We start from the raw sequence: 18,706 nt of genomic DNA, 5'->3' as shown, positions 1-18,706 counted from the left end.
CTAAGCAAGGTCTTTAATCAAAGCACCATCCATGGCTAAATTATATAATCCACAAAAAATACCTCCATGAAAGCTGCTTTACCTCCTTTTAATCTACCACAGCACTGTTTTTAAACTAATCAGTATTTTAGCTATAGATTTCCATTCATATAAAAGTTTATTATTGAAAGATTCAAGTAAAAGCTATGAAGCCAAATCATTGAATGAAGGCCATAGTATATGCTACAATCTTTGTTTTACAAGGAAACATTATACAACACACATATAACAGCACTCCCTTCATTAGGCTGATGTGAGGTTACATAATTTCCCTTCATGTTTTTATTATGTTGCAAAAAGGAAGCATGAAAGAGAAGAAAGCATAAATACTATACACACACACACAGAGATTAAATGAATAGGTAGGTAGGTACACAGGAAGGTATTCTACGAGTTCATAGTTCATAACTTATTCTGGAATTACGAAGACTAGCAATGGTTCCTATCTTCACAAAGGTTGTATTTAAAATAAGGAAGACCAAACAAAAAGAACATTTTTAAAATACCTACAAAAGTATTGATATTCAGTAATAAAAATTGATTCCTGCTACAACATGGATGAATTTCAAAGTCATACGCTACGTGAAAGAAGCCAGAAGCAAAGACCACATGTTCTATGAGATTTCTATATGAAGTATCCAGATAGATATACAGACAGAAAGCAAATCAGCGGTTGCCTAGAGCTGGGGAAGGGAATGAGGGCTGAATGCAAACAGAACAGAGACTTTGTAGTATGGCGTTGCCTGTTTATGCCTTCCCCACGCATCAAAATAAAATTCACTCTTCTTGATTAAATCACTTAGCATCAACCATCCAAATCTCAGCATTGAAGTTTTGTTGGTATATCTTCTTAACTTATCATCTCCTCTTCCATTCTATTTGACATTAAAATCATACCTTTATTTAAAAATATGTTTTTATTGATTTAGAGAGAGGAAGGGACAAGGATAGAGAGACCCATCGATTGGCTGCCTCCTGCATGCCCCCTACTGGGGATCGAGTCCACAATCTGGGCATGTGCCCCGACCAGATATCGAACAGGTGACCTGGCGCTCAACCACTTGGACACATCAGCCAGGCATACCTTTTTTAAACTTTGATTTTAATTGTAACTTCGGAGGGAGCAAATATAAACACAGCACTCAACTGTCTGATTCCTTCTAAAATGTGATGAAAACCATAACCATGAACGAGATCATGGTTATGGTCCATGACGCAAACATGGCCTGGCGCAAACAGCTGCCTATTGTTATAAAGTTTCACTGCAATATCGAATAACCTGTAGCACTTCTGAACCAAGTTTCCACATTTATACAAGAGAGAAGATACTACATTATACTTAGGGTATCTTGTAAAGCATAAACAACAATCAATATAAAAGACAACAGAACTGAGTAAGAGCAAAAATATTATTTAGAGGGTCATGACCCTGAAGAAATACAGGCAACACAAATACAGAGAGCACAAGGGTTCATAAACAGCTTCAGTGTAGTACCATATAATGTTTCTAAACTCCTTTTCAAAAAATACCATTAGGTGGAAATGGGAAGGAAATAGTCCCTCACAGAGAAAGTCATCTTCATGACAACTTTTGTTGCTATTTCCAAAGTTTGGAATGTTGGCCTCTTCTTCCTCACCTATCAAAATCCAATTTCTCTCTGAAAGTTCAGCTCAAATGCTATTCTCTCTTGGAAGCCTTTGCCCTGTTAACACTAATCTCTCCACTCTCACTCCCAAAGCATGTTGCGTGTTCCGCAGTCACAGCGTACACCTGTGCCTCACAGCTAGTTGACTACATTTAGGTCTCCCTCACTTGTAAGCTGAGCCTATCATTTTATCAGTATGGACAACAACTAAGTCTAGCACAACGCTACATAAGGCTTGCAAATATTTTAGTGGAATGAATAAAAGAAGGCACCACAAATTCCAAGAGAGGATAAGAACAGTACTGATTTTTATGATTCATTAAAATAATTCAATAATAAGCCAATGAAAGATAAGGGTAATATCCTAAATCAGCAGGCTAATAACTTGTTAGAAGAAAAGGCCATGAAAGACAGAATCCTAGGATATGGACAGAAAGCCAGATGGAAGCCTCAAGCTTCATCAATGAAGTCATTTTTTAATACAAGAAAGCAAGCAATACAAAGGTTCAGTGACAGAGGAAGAAAGGCCTTCCTCTACCTTCATTCTCCAAGTGGAAGCTAACTTCCTACTGGCATGGACAGAAGAGCTGGGAAAGAGTTGAAAAGAGGCTTAGCTGACCTTTCCAAATTGTTAAGGAAGTAAGCAATGACTAGCCATGCCCTGGTTGCGTTCCACTCCTGAAAGTAAGGGAGCCAAGCACTTGGGAAGAGTCTTACCTCACTCAACTAGACATGACAATTTTTTAGCTTTTGAGAAATAAAAAACTCCATGCCTACCCAATCCACAATCTCCATCCATTGTTCAACTTTAAAATGTACACTGAAAAAACACTGTATGTTTTACAATGAAGATTCTGCCTTATACAGCACTCAATATAAAGGACAAATCATTTTACAAATTGGGACAAGACTAAAAACAAAGTGAATTCAGGAATAATTATAATCCTTGTATTGCAATTATTAATTGATCTGTCAACCATAAACTTTAATTCTTTGAGGGTAGAAACAGTAACATACATACTTGAATTGCCTGTGTCTAACATAATACCTGGCATATAGAAAGTACTCAATATATGTTTGTTGGATAAATGAATGAACTAATGAGTGAACCAAAAAAAAAACCCTAATATTTTTATTTTAAATGCATATATTAAACCAAGAATGTCTGTTGTGATTTTGATATTAACTAACTTCAAATAAATATGAACACACCACAGACCAGGAGTTTGCAATGTGGAACTCAAAGGGGAAGGCATGAACCTTCGATATTGTATGCTTTAGTCTTTAATGCATGTATGTGCACTTTTCTAAGACAGGCTCTATACCTGTCATCACATTTTCATAAGGATGCTGAACTGCAAAATAGTTAAAACTCCAAAAGATGCATTATCAATTTTAAAAAGTAAAAGTATAATTAAATATTACATATAATTTTATATTGTACTAGATGCTTTAATCTCTTTGATGAATCAGAGGGATCCTGGATCTTATGGAGTACCAATGAATCATTAATTATTCAGTAACTAATAAATTCTTTTAAACTATTTTATTGTGGGATATGTGAGAGTTTGCTATTATTCTTCACAAAATTAAAAGGCAATAACTATATAAGCATTTAATAAGTAACCAATATTATTCATACAAAACAAAAATATTCAATTATGCTACATGACATTAATGCATAAATGCCAAGTCACTATCATAAATGAAAATAATATTTTTACACAGCTAAAAATAGCATTCTAGTGCTAGCTGGGATATTTTTATAGAAAAGGAAAAGAAAAAATCTTAGGGCCCTGTATCTTAGCACCCTATTCCAAGAACTAAAAGTAAGTAAAACTATTAGGGGCTCTCAGAAGTCCAATGTTTTGGATACTACTCTAAGAAATTTGATTATAATGATCAGCAAATGCCTAAAACAGAAGGTATTCATTTATAAGATAATGAACAGTAAAAGAAAGGTCTGCTTGTAGGAACACCGTAACATCCCAGACTGCCCAAGTTTTAATCAAACTGCTTTTCTAAAACAGAGAAATCTGATGGGATGTAGGGTAGGAAAAACAATTTAGGAATGTAGAGCATTCCTGAGGTAAGGGAGGGAGCCACAGGTGATAGGCCACATTATGTGGCACAAAATGGCTCAGACCTCTAGGGCATCAAAATTTGGGGACGGAACTAAAGGAGAGGTGAACAGTAAAAAAAATATGAAGATATAAAGTAATAATAGGTTGACTATTCTCTCCCTTTCTCTGAGCTCAAATATTTGGAGAGGAAGAAAAAAAAAAGTGTTCCCGAACCATTAACAAACCTGAAATGTTTTATGGCTTACACACATTTATCTTATTTAGCAAAACAGATGATAAGAGTAAATGTGCCCTGGCCAGTGTGACTCAGTTGGCTGGGCATTGCTCTGTGCATGGAAAGGTTTCCAGTTCGATTCCCCATCAGGGCACATGCCTGGGTTTTGGCTCAATCCCCCGTTGGGGGCACGCAGGAGGCAGCCAATCGATGTCTCTCTTTCACATCCATGTTTCTTTCTTTCTCTCTCTCCCTCTCCCCCCCATCTCTAAAATCAATAAAAACATATTTAAAAATAAATAAAATTAACGGGAAAAAGTTTAAGGAGAAACAGAATATTTGCGCAGCCACAAAATAACCCTTTCCAAAATATATCAATTTAAAAAGAAAAATCGTAAGAACTTTACAGCTGAGAAGCCTCACAGGTGCCACCTTAACCAAGTATTTACATAAATTGTAATAAAAAATTCTAGCTAATGATATGTAACAGAATAAATTATTTTCCATTTACCTAAATTAGAGTGGCATAAAGGTAATTTTCCTCCACATAAGTAGTTATGTACATCTATATATAATATTAGATTTGTATTTACAAAATAATGTTGCTTTATGCAGTATAAAAAGGCACAGCTATGGATTGTTCCCGTATATTTATTCTGGCACTTCTCAGTGCTAATACTAATGAAGTTGATCCCTTCCTGAACACAAAAATCAGTGCTATTTGTCTGATTCACCTGCAGCATACTGAAGGATAGGTTCTATCAACAGAAATAAAACTACGTATAACTAAAGTTATAAGGTAGACAGTTTTAAAACTTTACCATCTTGCTAGTAGTAAAGACTTCTCACTATACCTTACGGTATATTTTAGAATTTCAGTGAATATGATCAGATAAAGTTGATGACATTTTAATTTATTATCTCACAACAAATAGAGAAATATCTTTGTGACAACAGATGGCTTATTACTACTCATGATTATTTTTATTAAGGGACTGGATCCAACTAAACATATATAATTATGAATATATAATAAATATTAATTTCCCAATGCTTTCATTATATACACATGAATTAACACGGTAGAAGAAAACTATGCTAATAACTTAAAATTGAGTTATCAATGTTTTAAAAAGTTATAAATTTATTCAATACTACTATGATTTTACTGTTTTTGAAAATAATATATTTGCTGATTAATTTACTAAAAAGTTTTAATGATAAGAATTAGCAACATGCCCGGACAGGCATGGCTCAGTGGTTGAGTGTAGACCAAGGATCCAGGTGATCCGGGTTCAATTCCCGGTCAGGGTACATGCCCGGGTTGCGGGCTTGATCCTCAGTTAGGGGCGTGCAGGAGGCAGCCGATCAATGACTCATCATTGATGTTTCTATCTCTCTCTCTCCCTCTCCTTCCCTCTCTCTGAAATCAATAAAGATATATTTTTTTTAAAAAGAATTAGCAACATATCAAGGGCAAAAAAATTTTAAAATTATATCTCTTCCCAAGTTCAATGGACATTATTACCAGTAATGTGGCTTATTCCTCAATTTGGCAAGCCAACTACAGCCAGCCAGATAACACTTGCAAATGGAAGATCGTTGGTTGGCAATTGTAAATCAGAATTGAGCTTCTAAGGGTACTGAAGAAGCTATGTTCCTGAAACCAATAAAGCAGTTCCAGTCCATTAAAATCTTGATCAGTTTTAATACCTACCAGTTCCTTTGCTTAGATATGGAGGCTTAAAGAACTTCACAACACCATAGACATTGACGATCATGCCACCTTTGAGTTCATTCAGGGGTGTATATACATAACGTGTTGCTGGAACCTAAAGAAAGACAGTGAATATATCAATATTAAGTATTTACATTTTAGAATCACATTATGTCAAAGATGAGTCATCTAGCTGCATTTTTTTCCTTTTAAGTGTCTAAAAAGAGGATGAAGCCTGAAAAAGGAAATGCACAGCCTAAAAGGTTGCTGTATAAACCAATATTGTTAGTTTTTCTTAGAAATAACTTTGATTATAAATGGTATAATTTGTGCACAATTCTAAGAAATGATGTTTAAAATACTTTGGCTCGGGTTTTTAATCTTAAGTAATATCACTTCAGAACTTGTGGGATATAGATTTTATTTAGGCCTAAATAAAGCCAGGTTTTGATTATAAATGGTACATCTGTAATACTTTCAACAATAAAGATTCTTTAAAAATGGTAATAAGAGAAACACAATTTTCTGAAATAACTGTATATAAGTCTGAAAAGAAAAGGGAAAGTGATTCACAAGGATATGTCTGCATATTAGTCAAACAACCCATAAAGGAGTTCAGACATCGGATCCCATTACCCACCCAGTACACTATCTTAAGAAGTATCTCCCAAACGCCGAGACAAATGGGAAGGCCAGCACAGCTCAATGACCATATCCATTTTGGTCATCCAAGTAATGTACTTGTTAATTCGTGGCCAACAAACAAGTTCTTAACTATAATTTGGCTTTCCATGTAAATAAGCCAGTATATGTATGCACAGCAGCTAAGTTATACTCTAATAGTTCAGAATATCTGGGCTTTCTGAAAAACCATTTTTCTCAAGTTTAGAGGTTCCTTTGTTTACTTCTGCCTTATTTATGTGTTCATGGATGTATCAAATATTTGTACCTGATCTATTTAAAACAATTCTGAGAAATACTAATATTTGGGGTTAATTCACTTTTTTTAAAAAACAGTACATTAATCCTTTAATTGGTTATACTTTCCCTAAATCACAAATTCAAATTATATAATTATAGAATTATTCAGAATTTAAAACCTGTATCTAGTAGTCATTGTCAACTAGAAACAACATCTCTGAACTCTGTTTGTCTATTAGAAACTAAAGGTTTAAGAACATGGTAGAACATGAATTTTGCATTAAACTTATCAATATATTAGCTTCTTTCCAGTTTCACTCAGCTACAAATTGCCCACCTGTAAAAATAGGAACCTTCCTATTACTATGAGATAACAAAATTTTATAAAATACTGAAAAGAAAATGATTTAAAAAAAGAAGAGCAAAATGTGTGAAAAGTATAATAAACTACTTGTAATTGCATAATTCAACACATAAAAATCTGTTTAAATACAAGCTGATAAAAGCAAAATAAATACATTTGCCTGAGGCTTAAAAGTAGTACAAATCCCAATGTCTTCACACAATAAAACTTTTTTCCACTTTAGTTTTCTTCTGCATGTAGCTTACACAAAGTATCAGCAGACAGTCCAGACAACAGAATAGCCAAATATTAATCACTAGGTAAATATATAACTTGAAGTAACATCAGATAATCCAAAAAAGTAGAGATTATGTTTTCCCACTGTACTGATACTACTTCAAAATCAGATTATACAGTGGATCAAATATACATATACATATACATGTGTGTATATGTGGAAGGGGTGTACATAGTCCAAATTAAACTAGATATCATCTTACCAAGGACATTGACTCTGTAGAAAAATCTATTACAGATTTAACATAAACCTGAAAAAAAAACCAGAAAGGGCTTATTTGTACACAAACAACTTCCCGTGTGACTACAGACCTTTAATTGTAGTGAAACTACACATTTAACTGTATATAATATTCAAAGTCATCAGAGTGACATAAAGTTATGGCTTACAAATTAAGAGTGCCATGTGCAAAGTTGTCTAAGCTAAGCTTCCGTCTAATTCATTAACTTTAATATCATAGGACAGCCCCTGGCCCAGTGATGCCCTTGTGCATACTACAAAAAAACAGGCAGATGCTGGCCTATAAGCACATGGCTTGACCCAACTCTACTTGACAGCCTTCTTCAAACAGAGAGAATCTCCAAATGTGTTTGTTAGGGGTGGAGGGTGGGACTGGAGTAGGGAAAAGGTGAAGAGAAAAAGAATGAGCAACTTCATAAAGAATAAAATAGGAGGAAATCAGTTTTACCTGAAAAGGGATACTTGATCAATTTAAAGTGAAACCAAATAGATCATCAAAAGAGGCTGAGAGTATCATTGCAAAGAATAAGATAAGGACTGGAGTGTCTGGAGTTTTAAAATTTTCATCAATAAACAACTATCTTTAAGGGATTTTTCTTTTCTACCTGAAGTCATCTAAATATAAAGCCAAGAAAAAATTTTCTATTTGTAAAACTTAAAATATTAAATTAATTCAGACTAGTTTGCCTGTAGATTTACAGAAATACTTCTATTCCAACACCTTATCTCATTAAAACCACTAACATGAGTAGAGACTAAAAGTTTCACATTTACATAAACAGTTGATTTGAAGTCCTCATATGCTTTCAAAAATAAGCTATGTTCACCATCTTTGCTTGTAGAGGAAGACAAAACAATAAATCCAGCCACTGCAATGGTGTCCTACATAAAAAAAAGAAAAAAAGAAAAAGAAAAAGGTTTCATTATCAAAATATCTATAATTGAGAATGACACATAAATCCTTACTTTTTATTATTTAAAAACAGGAATCATTGCTATAAATTGGAAACTGGTTAGCTTAACTTGTTTAATGCTTTCTGAATGTAAGACTGAGCCTACCACCTCCTCTTAAAGGGTATCAACAGTGGGATGGTGTAATGTCCCACTTTGTGAACCAGGAAAACACCAACTAAATCACTTAGAAAATTTTTATTTAGTGGAACTTCAAAAGTCAATGTTTATCTCAATTTATGTAAGTTTGCACAAATAAACACAATAAAGGGAAAACAGGTGATCAAACAGTATCATGAATGGAATTTAAGTGAAACAATCTCAGAATTGAGAGGCTACATTGAGAAAGATGTCTCAGTACAAAAATTCCACATGGTTACAAAGCTAACATATGTGCCTATAAATTCAGGGTATGAAATATAAGAAATTTCTGTTTATAAACTAATAAGAACAGAGATTTTTCCTTTCTACTTAGGTTTATAATAGTACTAAGAAGTCATTCTCCATTTATTCCTGCCTATTTCACTCTATAGTTAAATCTTATTTTCCAAATACTGAAACATACACACCTAACAAGTTCTGTCTTGCTGCATTATATATATTTTATTATCTTACTCCTCTAATTTTATCACCCAATTCTTAAAATACATAAAAATTCCTGGACTTTTGGCAGCTTCCTTCAATAATCTTAATCTCTTACCAAGTGGAAGTCTTCTGTATAGAAGACTTCAGCTTTGCACATACAGGGTCTTGTGTCAATTCCCAGGATTCTCTACTTGGACCCATTAACTAGGCTAAGATGGGGGTCTGCTGTGTATTTACAGGATTTGGCACATAGTAGGCCCTCCATAAAGAGTCTGTGAGTCAATGGAAGGATCATATATTGCCTTTCTAAAATCTCTGGCCCTATTCAGATATCTTAGCTCTGCAAATTTCTGCATTTTTTTCTTCAGGTGATTGCCAACACAATTATGTCTATGCTGATAATGCTAAATAACCACAAATCTTCATAGTTAAATGGGAGAAAATGTTCCTTCTCACTCTATGTCTCTACCATGTTTTAGGCAATTTTAAAGGGCACTAAAATAAACAGTAAGATTGCTTCTGGAATAAATTATTTTTACAAACTAAAAAATATGCAATGCTTTCAATTTACCTCAGACTAATAAATCCTGATTTAAATGAAAAATTAAGATTTTAGTCAAAGATTTAAAGTTTAATCAAACTAACACAGGAAGATAAACAGAAGTAGGTGAGGCTTACCAGTTCTAGATTCTCTTAAAACCACAAAAAATAACCTACCTATGTTATTGTCTATTTAACTTTAAAATGTCTTAAACATAAATATTATATGAAAAGAAATACATTAAATGCAAGTGTTAGAGGTACAAATGCATGTTTTTCTATTTTTTTTTTGTATAATCTAAACTTTTTTAGAAGTATTTATGATAGAGAAAAGATTTCAAATAAAGGGAATAAATCACTAAAAGCTGAACATCAGCATTCACAAGAAAAATGTATTATATTTGTAAACATAAACTTATATTTGAATATATATACATAAACTTCATTAAAGGCGCTCAGTGATCTCATCCCAACTGACCTTGCCTGTTTTATCTCCATATACTTCCATTCAATACTACACATATGGGATTCTTTTATATACCTACTGCTCTTCCACATACACTCTATGCTTATTCCGAGGCCCCACTAATAATGAGTAGCATTTTTCTTTTTTGCAAATATCTGACCCTATCTACCTTTTAAAGTCTGGGCTATAAATGCTTCCTCCTTGTGAGGTCTAGCTTAGATTTTTGTCCCTCTCCCAGAAAAATAATTCTTTTTTCCTTTGAACTCTCCAATGCAGCATTTTGATTATTTTTTACTTTGTGTGTTATTTATAAACTTTTTTAAATTGTTTTTAACGCCCTTAAAACTCTTTAAGATCCTTGGGACTAAGAATAGTATATCATCCATCTGTAGAACCCATACAAGTGACTGGCAGAGGCTTCTGTGCTGTTCTTTTCATAGTCAGTGCTCAACAAATACCTGTTGAATAAATTAATACTGGTGAAAACTGAAGTACAGATCTAAACAAAAGTGAGAAAAAATGGTTCCCAGGATTTGGTCCCCATGAATTTACAAATCATAATGCCTTTTAAATTAATTCACATACAGAGAAGATAAGAAAGATCAGTATATAATAGGCAGTATTAGTTTGTATAAACACTCATTAGATTGAGTTGAAAATGAAATTTAATATGCATTATTCTAAGTTCTAAGCTTCTTAGAAAAGCACACTGAAGCTGTTCAGACAACGAGAATTACATAGTTCAATGATAAGAGTATATTCTGCTACATTAGAGTAGGTGTTTTCTCATTCTGCTAAAAAAGTATTAGGAAACCAGCCTGAGAATAATGCCATGCTACTAAAAGTAATAAGGTTTTATCAATGTATGTGCAGGAATATTATAAAATGTGAAAACATATCTGGTCTAACTGAACTCTCTGAACTACCTTACGATACTCAGATATCAGCAAATGGGTCTTTTCCCTTCTGTGTCTGTACGTCTCTGTCACAGTGCCTTAGAAAGAGTAAGCCCTTGTCATTAAACAATTGTCTATTTAGTTTAGCCAACAGGAATATTTCTACAGCAAACCAATCTCAGAAAAAATGAATGAAAGCAGTATAGGTCTTTTTAACATTAATAAGTGTTCTTGAAAAATCAAGAATTAAAAGGCCAAAAAATCAGACAATTTGTTTGCACATTAACAAATATGGTATTTACACGCTAATATCTCCTAATAAAGAATACAATCAGCGATAAAAATAAAAAGCAAATTGGTAAATAACAAAAATGTAAACCAAAAGATCAGTGTATTAATTTGCTATTTTTCAACAGACAATATTAAAAATTCTTAAGTGGTTACCCTCAGTGAGCAGGAAAAGGGCACAGACAATACGAAACAACCCCAAAAGAAAAGCACTTACTGACTTTAACAGGCATTAAGTAATTTTTACTATACTGATCTTGCAAACTGTGTTAGGTTAACATTTTAAAACACTGTAAAAGAGAGAAAGAGTACAGGACTCTGACATCACTGATAGTCTTGAGACAGGCAGAAAATGTTTTTCTAATATAAAAAATATATTTCCTGAGTATTAGCATTTTTTGGATCATGTAACACCAAGGACATAATAGGAAGTACTTTATGTAATATCACAAAACCCAAAATCTTTAAATGGACTACAAATCACTACATAATCAGATGCCCACCCATCTCACCAGCCACATATTATGTGACTCACTCTGGAATTCCACTTTCTCATAATTCTTTAGCATTCCAAGATCCCCACTTAGGGCCTTTAAATATGCTGTTCTGCCTTACTGATCCACTCTCCCAGGACCCCTGTGCTCATTCTTTCTGCTACTTTTCTCATTCTATTAATCCCATACTAGTTATTTAATTTCACTCTTCTCCATTAAACACTGTTCCATAATGGCAAGGTCCATAACTGTCTTATTCAGTTAAGATGTCTCTATCATTTAGTATAGCAGAAGACAGAAAACATTCAACAAATGTTTGGACAACCAAATGTATTACCAAATATATGAATATAAGTATAAATACAGAGAGATAATACAATAATACCTTCATTAAATCTTAAATAAGCAGTACATACTATAAAACTTACTTCATAGCATCTGAGCATTGTAGAAATTGAAAAGGACGTTCATTTTTCAGAAAATAAGGGCCAGACAGGATGAATGAATAGCCTAAAGTCACACAAAAATCCAGATCTCCTGACTTCCAAGACAGGCACTACTCTACTTCCTCTTTCAGAACCAAATCTTACAGGAGTGAGGAAAGTGGATTAATAAATGTCTAATTATGACAGTTTAGTGATAAAATATTTTTTAAAGCTTTCAAAATACTACAGAAAAGTATTTTCTCATATTTTATATCCACATATTAAATGTTAAAACTTATTTTAAATGAAAGCTAAAACTGAAAGAAAGAAAAAGCCTCATATTGAGGGAGGTTCAATCAGAACATATGTATTCCAGCAAAATGTATCATTAGTCCAGCAAAGCAAAAATTAAAATTTTGTTAAAATTTATTTTTTAAACCCTCACCCTAGGATATTTTTTCCATTGCTTTTCAGAGACAGTGGGAGAGAGGGGAAGAGAGAGAGAAAAAGAGAAGACAGAGAGAGGGAGAGAAACATTGATTGGTTGTTGATTTTAGGATTGTTGCAATTTTAAAGATATTGGTTCTCTAAGTATCTTTTTTAAAACAAGAATATGTCTTTATTGATTTCAGAGAGAGGAAGAGAGAGGGAGGAAGGGATAGAAACATCAATGATGAGAGAGTCATTGATTAGCTGTCTCCTGCATGCCCCCCACTAGGGATCGAGCCCAGAACCCAGGCATGTGCCCTGACCAGGAATTGAACCGCAGTCTACTGGATCATAGGTTGATGCTCAACTGCTGAGCCATGCTAGCTGGGCTAAGTATCATTTTTTTATGTACCTGCAAATATATAATGCATCTCTAAAAAAAGGTCTATAGGATGAATATAGCATCATCAATAATTCTAAATCTACTTCCAAAATAATAAAGTAATATAAAAATATTTTACCCCTTCAGAGAAAACTTTTGCACAGTCCTTTGCTAATTTTCCAAAAAATAGCACATTGATGGTGTTACTCTCCGAATCCGAATTTTCTTGTTCTAGAGAAAAACACACACACAGAAAAACACTTATTAGATACAGCAGTTTTATACACACAAGAAAACCAATGGCAACTACATTCTAAAAACAATAGTTATACCCTGGAGAGTATAACTCAGTTGGTTGGGCATCATCCTATGCACCAAAGGGTTGCCAGTTCAATTCCCAGACAGAGCACATGCCCAGGTTGTGGGCTCAAGCCCCAGTAGGGGATGCGCAGGCAGCAGCCAATTGATGTTAAGCTCTCATATCAATGTTTCTCTCTCCCTCTCTCCCCTCTTCTCTCTCTAAAAATCAATTTAAAAAGAAAAAGAAAAAGAATAATTACTTTAAAATGTAATTATAAGGAATAAGTAAAATGTTTATAATTCAATTTTAGTTTACTATAATACTTTCATTTTGAAAACAATGAACAGAATGCTACGGGGCATAAAAACCAAATGTATTCAACTAGAATACATTATATAAATTTTTATAAATATCACATTAACATCACCTAATGATCACTTCCTATTTAATTTCTCATATTTATAATCAAGAGAAACTGAATGAGGTATTAATTATTCAACTTTTATACAATATAACAATATCACCCTGCAAATATTTCATTTACTGAAATTGCAGTAATCTACAGTTTTTGGTATATTAAGTTTTTTTTTTAAATCCTCACCCAAGGATATTTTTTCATGTTTTTCAGAGAGAGTGGGAGAGAGAGAGAAACACACATACATGTCAATATAAGAGAGACACATCAGTTGGTTGCCTCCCACATGGTGATTGAGCTGTAACCGAGGTACATGCCTCCCTGGCCTGACTTGAATCTGGGACCCTTCAGTCCAAGGGCCAAGGCTCTAACCAGTGAGCAAAACTGGCCAGGGCTGGCATATTAAATTTTAATCTAGACAAGTGCGGTCTAGATTACACTCACCCATACATCAAAGAGTAAAAGACCTGTGTGTGTAGTTAAGGACCAAGCTATCTATAATTTTGAAAATAAAAATTACTTGGGCATAAGAAATAAACATTGTACAAGTAATTTCATTTGTATCTTCTAGGCTTTGGGAAAGAATCTCCATAATTTTCATTCTCAGAAGTCATTTCCTATAACCACCACAGGAAGGCCAAATGCTAAGACTCAATTATATCATCGTATAAGTAAAATTGTGTTTTTTTGTGTATTTATCTTTATGTGTATATTTATATACAAAGTCACACCTTTGTAGATTACAGTCAAAATGTTAAATAGAAATGGTCTTATATACCTTGTAGTTGAATCTTCAAAATAGGTGTTCTGTTTCCACCATAAGTTAAAGGAGAGATACATGAAAGTTTTCCCTGAAATAAGAGAAAATGAGTCACACAGAAAAGCCAGAAGTGCTCATTATAACATCAAGATATAAAAATTATAAATAAATAAATAAAAATCACTGTTTTAAAGGCAATTGATTTTTATCTTTTAAGAAATCAAAGTACTATGTTCAAGTCAGTATTTTTAAGACATGAAAATGATTTATCTAGAGAAAAATAAGAGGCCCTAAAAATACTTCTGGTTCGTAATTTAATTTCTTAAACAATCTTATTAGTTAAATATGATCAATTCCTCATTTTATATATAAAGATGAACTAGCTCAACTTTAGCTTTATTTTAGTCTTTAAATTGTTCTCTACTAAAGAAAAAAATTAAGAGTTTGCTCTTAGTCTGGCCGGGCGTGGCTCAGGAACTGAGCATAGACCTAGGATCCAGGAGATCTCGGTTCGGTTCCCGGTCAGGGCACGTGCCTGCATTGTGGGCTCGATCCCTAGTCAGGGGTGTGCGGGAGGCAGCCGATCAATGACTACTCTCTCATCACTGATGTTTCTCTCTCTCTCCCCCCACTTTCCTCTCTCTGAAATCAATAAAGATGTATTTTTTTTTAAAAAAGAGTTTGCTCCTAGAAAGAAATTAAAACTTATTAAGGAAAAATTTTAAAGTACAAAATGAAAATCTCATAAATAAGGACAGAGTGGACAAATCAATGGACTAAGCCACAAATACAGTTTAGTCTATGAACTGCTTCTGTATAACTAACCAGTTCTGTCAGAGCCTCAGAAAAAAATAAAGTATTTAATCTAGATAGTTTTTATAATTTCTTCTGGCTCTAAAATTTAATGAATCTATGAGCAAATATGGGGCTCTTGGAAAACTTCCACACAAAAATATAATTTATTTAATAAAGTTTAAAAATAGATCTTAAAATACATATCCCCTAAACTAATATTCTGACTTTGATACAGCCAACAACAAAAAAATAACAGCTATATTCATAAATCAATCTTACTTAAAAGACAGGAATCAGAAAAAAAAAAATACATGACTATAAGCAGCACACAATGATTCAGTCCTACCACTTAGGAGGTAGGAAGCTGGAAAGAACAAGAAAACGTTGAACAATGCACAAACTCAAAATTTTTCCTCACCCACCAGAGTTGAAGTCAGAAGGCAACCAAATAACCAGAAATGTAGGAAAAAAGAGGTACCTCCAATGAGTGATGGGAGGAAGTGCTGTGACGTCACAGGGCAACGACTAGCCAGAAACCTAAGGAAAGAGACTCCAACGGGAGGTGGGGAGTAAGAACTTGCTTATTCGACATAAATGGCAAATGCTGCCTGACATCTGTAAGAAAAATTCATCTAACAATTTCAGTGAGTTGCTACAGGCCAGCTACGGGCTAGTGAAAGACATGGAGTCTCTGGGAGCTGCAAACACAAGGGAGATTCACACTAACTTAAAGCTCTTCTCTACAAACCTTACAAGATCCAGGCCGGGAGCAGTACAAGGGCGGGTGGTAGCAGTTACTACAGGAAAGGCAGGGGGCCCTGCCTGGGTCTTTCTTTCCTGTCTTTCTTTCAGAACCAAGTCCTCATCTGCTGCGAGGTAGTCAACAAACCTATGAATCTTAGAGCTTTGGTGAAACCCCCACTGCAGGTAGAAGGGGAAAACATAAAAAAACTAATATGTAAAACTTCATTTCATCCGAAATAAAACACCAGGAAAATGGAACACAAACCGAAGAATAAAGGATAAACAAATGTCTACAGGGAGAATAATGATTAGAAGGGCAAAACTGAAATGTAGCATTATTTCGCTTCCTTTTACTCTCAGACTCATTATACTGATTAGCCTCTCACCTCTCTCCCATCACTCTCCCTAGTCCCTAACTTAAATGTACAATAACAAAAACAAAAAATTCACTAAATATGCATAACAAAATATTGGGTAGGGCAGAAAAACGGTTCAGTGAACTTAAAGACAGATCAATAGAAATTAATGTAAAAATCTCTCCCCACCAAAAAAGAAGACAATGCTGAAGAAAAAGCAACAGTACCCCAGAGACCTGTAGGACAACAGCGAAGAGCGGATCATACAAACATACACATCATTGACATCCAGAAGGAGAAAAGAGGAATAACGTGGGAGGGGGGAAAAACTCCAACATCAGCCAATAATTTCCCTGTTTTAATGGGAAACGTTGACGTAGGGATCCAAGTAGCTCAGACACCAAAACACAGGAGACATTCAAACAAGCACCACACCCAGACATACAGCAGTCCGCTAAAAACAAAAGACTATTCTGAGTAATGAAAATTCTTACCTGGATATATTTCTTGCTATAATCACAGCCTAGCTGTAGGGATCTGAAATCTACCTTGTGTAGTTTATTTAGAGGCTCAGTTTCAGGCACCCCGTGGACTTCCTTTATCAATTCCAGTGGCATATCAGATCCGCCCGGCCGGCCAAGAGTCGCCGGCGAGGTCGCTGTCCCAAAGCTGAAAGGAGAAGCCCCGCGCTCTGCACAACCCGCGCTCAACCAGCCGCCTTAAGCCTCCAGGGCTCAGTTTCGCTTTGCTCTTCCTCTAAGTGGTCATCACCCTGGTGGGGGATGAGGGCTGGAGAATGGATCATGCCGCAATTTTATTACAAGGATCGATCTATGCATTCTCCTAAGGCATCGAAACTTAATCCTCTACTATTAAGTTCTGTATTTTAAAAAGTACCTCTAAAAAGTCAGTTTTAGGACCTCTGAAAACTGCTAAGAATAGCCTCACCACTGTGCTTTGCGATGTACAAGCTCCCGGGGAAGGGCCGGGTGAAGAGCTGGGGCTTCACCTTTTAGCCCCTCTGGCGGTTGTAACGTCGCACCCGCAGACTGCACAGCAAAAGCAAGCGGCTCCGAAACGTTATCTGCAGCCCCTGGACAACCAAAAGGAACGACTGCGGAACTGATGTTCACTTGCGCACCGCAGCTTCAACCGTATCTCTCAAAACTCTTAACCGGGGCGGTCACTAGCGTCAACGCTTAATTTCGGCGGCCGCGCGCCCGCCGCCCGGGGCCGCCGAGCTCCGCGGGCGGGGACAGCGACCGGCTCGGCCGAGCGGCTCCCAAACCCCAGCGGGATGCTGAACACAGCGGGCTCGCGACGACGACACGCGCGCACAGCTTCTCTGCGGATTGTTTTAAACTAAACCAGCCTTCATTATACCAGCTCAGGTCCCAACCCACCTCGGACCCGCGCTACAAACTCCAGACCTATTGAGACGCATACTCACCGGCTCTGGAGCAAAACTAAGCGATCTGACGGGCGCGCCTATGACGTCACACGCACGCCGGCGGCGTAGTTCCCACGCATGCGCACTCGAGCGCTCGGACGACATTGCCGTTCTCTCGCTCGCCTGTGGCCGACGGCTTGGTGGTTCCCTACGTCGCCGATGTCCTGGGAGTTTAACGGACTGCGAAGCAATGCGTGGAGGCTGCGGCGCCAGGAGGCCAGTGCGCCCGCTGTACAGCGCCCGCTGGGAGTTCTCGCCGCCCCCTTAGCCCCGCCCCGTCGGTTTCCCGCGGTCGGGGCCCGGAGCCCTTGTAGGGGAGGCGGGAGCTGGTTTCTCAACCCCGGGACCCGTTAGAAACGATTCCCAAACCGGGGCGGGATTGGAGATTCCGTTTGGTAGAATAGAAGCTTCGGTGGGCAGGGCACTTCTAACCTCCAGTTCTCCACCGACCCCCCAGCCATGACCCAAACGTGTATTCTACAAAGAAATGGCTGCGGCAATGAGTGATGCTGTTTTCAGACAGGTGTGATGAACCTCTTCCCTGGTTTACAGGGCTCCGATTTTGTGGTATAATGGGTAATCATTCGCCGCAGACAAAATGCGGGCCGGGTAGTCCTTCAGCAAGCAGGACTTCCTGGGGCGGAGGGGGAAGGCCTGCAGCTCAGCCCCTGCCTCCGTGACCAGAAGAGAGGCAGACGGTAGGAAGCTCTTTCAAACGGGGAGAGGCTGCTGGGGCGGGTACAACCGCAGAGTTGTGGGTAACCATAGAGTTCTTCACGCAGGGCGTTCAAAACTGACGTCCGTTACGGAAGGTCCTGCGGGAGGACCTCTTGGTGAAGGCCTCGTAAATTTGGACAAGATACTGTTATATGTGAGTCTTCTGCTAGTTTATGATTCATGCCTCTGGTCATTTAAGTGAAACCACCT

General features: G+C 36.3%; 1 protein-coding gene across 12 annotated transcripts in view; it reads right to left on the bottom strand.

Moving 5' to 3' along the window:
- POT1 (protection of telomeres 1) overlaps positions 1–17,825 on the bottom strand; it is an 83,685-nt gene extending 65,860 nt beyond the window's left edge. The window contains exons 1-7 of one of the 12 annotated variants that reach the window (XM_081146424.1): positions 17,780–17,825; positions 16,824–16,998; positions 14,453–14,525; positions 13,098–13,189; positions 8,277–8,384; positions 7,465–7,512; positions 5,701–5,815 (exon numbers count right to left, since the gene is read on the bottom strand). In XM_081146424.1, the coding sequence (XP_081002550.1) occupies positions 5,701–5,815; positions 7,465–7,512; positions 8,277–8,384; positions 13,098–13,189; positions 14,453–14,525; positions 16,824–16,946 (559 nt within the window). In that variant the 5' untranslated portion in view covers positions 16,947–16,998; positions 17,780–17,825. Of the gene's footprint in view, positions 1–5,700; positions 5,816–7,464; positions 7,513–8,276; positions 8,385–13,097; positions 13,190–14,452; positions 14,526–15,707; positions 15,767–16,823; positions 17,119–17,277 lie in introns of those variants that run through there. The other 11 variants (XM_081146425.1, XM_081146426.1, XM_081146423.1 and 8 more) reach the window with 11 other exon arrangements.
- Between the last annotated feature and the right edge of the window lie 881 nt (positions 17,826–18,706).

This window comes from Miniopterus schreibersii (assembly GCF_964146895.1).
Source record: "Miniopterus schreibersii genome assembly, chromosome: 9".
NCBI classification, from domain to species: Eukaryota; Metazoa; Chordata; class Mammalia; order Chiroptera; family Miniopteridae; genus Miniopterus; species Miniopterus schreibersii.
Note: the sequence above shows the minus strand (reverse complement) of the source record. Positions and strands in the feature narration are given on the sequence as shown.